The sequence below is a fragment of the Halyomorpha halys genome, unplaced genomic scaffold (genome assembly GCF_000696795.3).
Source record: "Halyomorpha halys isolate HHAL.00 unplaced genomic scaffold, Hhal_1.1 Scaffold57.1, whole genome shotgun sequence".
Taxonomy (NCBI): Eukaryota; Metazoa; Arthropoda; class Insecta; order Hemiptera; family Pentatomidae; genus Halyomorpha; species Halyomorpha halys.
Genome location: NW_027110347.1, coordinates 730,153 through 734,443, shown reverse-complemented (window position 1 = coordinate 734,443; position 4,291 = coordinate 730,153). Strand labels below are relative to the sequence as shown.

Here is a 4,291-nt window from a genome sequence, read left to right as displayed (position 1 = left end):
AAGATGTGGGCCAAAGGCAAGGACAAAATTGAGAAGGAGAATTGCAAGAGTTATAAGAAACAACCATTGGCGATATAATGGGAAACCATAAGATGGGAACGGTGGTGAACCGGCTGTGAAATTCTGGCTTTATTGGGTTTGGTAAATCTGCTTATATACATTCGATCAGTAGATCTTCTCAGTCAGCTGTCATCGAAGTAACAGCTGACTTAGGCTGTAATAAACATATTTTATCTTTATAAAACGTAAGTATGAAATGACGGGTTCCAGATATAGAATGGCTTTATACAGTCCAGTACATCTATATATAAGCATCAATTAGCTGTTCGACACAATCAGCTGATACGGCCTATCAGCTATTATTGTACCCAGACCGTGACTCCCCCCTACCACTTTATGAATATGCCTCATAAACTCCAAAAAGATAACCACAACAAAATACAAAATTACTATATTATGCTCTCTAATTGTAATCACCCTGAATGGCCCCTCATACTTTTAGGTCTCCTTACCCCTGTTAGAGGTCACTCTATGGTAAACCACTGTCCCTATACCAATTTTCCCCACAATGTCACGTACACCCTCGTTATGTCGCACCACGCGTTTGGCTTCCTCCTTTTCGATTCTATCTCTCACCTTGTCCCACGTTTTTTTCAGTGCCATCCCGTTACCGACGATCTCCTCTCCGTTGATTACCGTGTTTCTATAATCGCGTTTGCGCCCTCTAAGTCCGAACAGAATTTCGAATGGAGCGAATCCCGTTACCATATGCACGGAGTGGTTATAGGCTGCTATAGCTCTTATCATAGCCTCGTCTGGTTCCAGGCCCTTATCTAGCTGGTACACCCGCAAGTGATCGCTTAACGTACCGTGGAGCCTCTCTATAACCCCTCTGCTCTTAGGGTGTCCTGGGGTGTTTAGATGCCACATTTTCTCCAAAGCCTTCATTTCTTCTCTGACGTTGGCGTTATCGAACTCCCGTCCCGCATCAGACGATATCCTTTCCGGTACTCCATAGAACTGGAACCATAAACGCAGCGCTCCCAATACCACCTCGGCCGATCTTCTCGAATCTTATGTGCCATAGCCACTTTGCTAAACAGGTCAATCACTGTAACCCACTTGTAGTCCCTCCAGGTGAAATTGTCGATTTGTAATTCTACTAACGGTGTGTTCGCCGTCGGTGTCGCCTTGGGTGGGTGTCGGTCGTATTTGGTGCTGAGGCACACCTCACAGTTCCCGATTATCTCCTGAATCGTTTTCCGCATATTCCACCAGTAATAATTCTGTCGCAGGGCTTGGTAGGTCTTATTCTATTGCATTTACGGTGATCGCGCGGGATAGCCAATCAGCGACTACATTTTCCTTCTCTGGTTAGTACTGGATTACAATGTTGTACTGGTTGAGCAGTTCCTTCCATCTGGCGACCCTTGACTCTTTAAGCTTCCCAACCCATTGAAGTGGTCTGTGATATCGATGATGAGTACCCGATACCAAATGACATACACCGATAAGAAGATAATATTAATAATCAAGTCCCCCTTTACCCCATGCTCTGACTATGGAACATCAGCCGTTAGTCGTATCCATCGGTTGAGCCCAAATCACACACAGCAAGAAAAAATTATTAGAGCTGACCGGCTGATTGGGTCGAGGTGCCAGTCACTAATAGCCAATTAGTGATTCATTAAAATTAATGAAAAGGGGAGGGCGAGTATTAGTGCCATAGCTTTGCATCCCTAGCAGACGGGTTCCAATCAAAGGCTCTTTGTCTCAGTAAAGGTGGCCTATAGTTGAAACTTATAGCTGAAAATTCTGTGGATATGATATTTATTTATCAATGGTTCATGAATAAGGATCGTATCCTCATTAATTTTAGGTATTATTTTCAACTGTAGCTAATTTTTGCCTATCTCTGATTGAGAAGAACACTGTGTCTTAGTTTATATTACGAAATGAAAAGTATGTTAAAAGTGCTTATAAAAACAATGAAAATTTCAGTTTGCTTATTGGTTTCTATCAGGGTTCATATAAAATATTTTTGAAATAGCGAAAGCTGCAAATCAACATTGTAAATCTACTAACTGCAAATGAAGTTTGTTCAGAGTTATTCTAGAAGTAAACATTTCAATCTATATGTCTTAGATTCACATGTATTTTTGTTTACTAGCAGCAACAACTAAATTCATTACAGATGAACATTTTTTTCATATAGGCAATAAAAATACATTTTGTTTATTAAATAATAATTAAAAAAAATATAAACAGTCTAAGTCACAAAAAAACTCATTGATTGACGACCAATTTTATAGTATATATGTTCTACATTTTGTAGTACGTACATTACAACATTACAGTGTTGTTTATGTACATTGTATAGTACAAGATGAGTATTCCTGTGGGTAAAGGGAGGAGTGAGATGCGCAGTAGGAACCTCCGACAACCTTCACTTTCTCTCCCCTATGTCTGGTTTAACAACCACTTCTGACTGTCCGAAGGTGTACAGAGCATGCGTGGTATGTGTTTTCCCCTCATAAACCCTACAGTTCTGGACATTCAGAAGTTGTTATTGGAACCGGCCTAGCAGGTTTGTTTTCAGTTTACTGGTCTACCTTTCCACGAGGGGTGCACGAGTCTCTTCTACAGCCAAACTCATATTAGATGCACTATATTAGAGGGATGTTTGATAAATCTTTTCAAATCTTGTTGTTTGTACTTTTGTTTGATATGAAAAATAACAAAAGATGTTACTTCTTCTATGTTATCAATAATAAATAATGTTCGAATGTTTAAAAAAATTAAAATTTTGATTAGGTTGAGCATTTTACACCCTTTTGGAATTTAAAAAGTTATGACACTAATTTTGTTGCCTGTCTTAGGTAGCAACTATATTCTACATTGAATGAAAAAATTGTTTTAGTTAAAAACCGTATCGATTTTAACATGTCCTATAGCTTATGGTACATTTGTCTTTCGGTTATTTTCTGACTTATACTACTTTCTCTGTTCTCTATATTGTCGATGACTTCGAAACATGAAGCGGACAGACGGATTTTTATAGCAGACACAAGGTAAATATGTTTGATTGGAGAGGTAGATTGTATTAGTTTATAGGTGTGCATTCATGTGTATTAGTTTGGGTTGTATCTATTGTAGGGGAGTCCGATACATCAAACACAGCACGAAAAATGTACATCTGCAAATATTTCATAATTTAGCATTAACTACAATTACACAAAACACGATTTTCAGGCGTTCCTAAACTAATTACCGAATGAATTTAATAAAGTAACGCACTAGGTCTTTTTTATTTTATATTCTTTTCGGATTAGATCTCTAAATGGCATCTCCTAGCAAAAAAGTTATCGTATAATAAATTAATGAGTGTCAAATTCTTCATTGAACGAATGCCATAAATTTTCAATTCTTTCAAGTAGTATGTCGTAAATCATGGATAAAGACGATAAGAATGAATAAGAATCAATGATCCTTTAATGCTGTATTTCATTGGATTGCCTTGCTGTTAAAGTGCAGTACAGGAGCTTGGCTTGGCAGTCAGTGAGAACCTTGTAGTCGAGAAAGGCATAAACACATCTACAATATCTTTCTCCTTAATTAAAACTTTAAAGGACCCTTACTTTTTTTCTCTCTTGTACCTTTTCGTGTTTGAACTTTCTTGAAAAAAGTTTTGTCGAGGAAATAACCGCTTCTCTTCTTTCACCTTTTACGAGAACAGTCCTCTTTAAAGGGGGTTTTTAAGAGTTTTTTTTTTTTTTGTATGGAAGGTCTAGGGTGGCTTTTATTTCCTCCGATTATTTCACCAATACCTAAATAAAATAACTCTCAAATATTTAAATCATTATCAGCCATATTTATAGCAGTTTATTTATTATTCTAGCCTGTGGTTTGAAAAGCAATCAGGTTCATTGTACACTTGGAATAAATTGAAGAACTAGAACAAGGAATGTTACAGCAATTTGTGCCGCGGCAAGGGCGAAATGTAAAATACTCTCACTTCGAAGGAGCCAGAGAAGAGTGGAAAATATGGAAAGATCCAAAATTGTATTGCTAAAATCCCAATTTAATAGAAAGAAGTGATATTAGTTTGAAATTTAATTATACTTTTGTTACAATTTTTCAGTTTGAGGTAGTTCATTAAATCTCAAATTGACGGATTTTCAAATTATTGAGAGGAGAAGAGGGGAAGATAGGCTTGTTAACCTTTACTAAACCATATTATCGCACCGATTGTTTCAAATATCTAAGAGAAGATGGATCAAGGGCAACCCAT

At 37.4% G+C, this 4,291-nt stretch overlaps 1 protein-coding gene across 1 annotated transcript; it reads right to left on the bottom strand.

Annotated features, from left to right (window-relative positions):
• Nucleotides 1-498: 498 nt before the first annotated feature.
• On the bottom strand, nt 499-948 carry LOC106692444 (uncharacterized). The gene has a single exon (XM_014438395.1). The coding sequence runs from the start codon at nt 946-948 to the stop codon at nt 499-501; it is 450 nt and encodes a 149-aa protein (XP_014293881.1).
• Between the last annotated feature and the right edge of the window lie 3,343 nt (nt 949-4,291).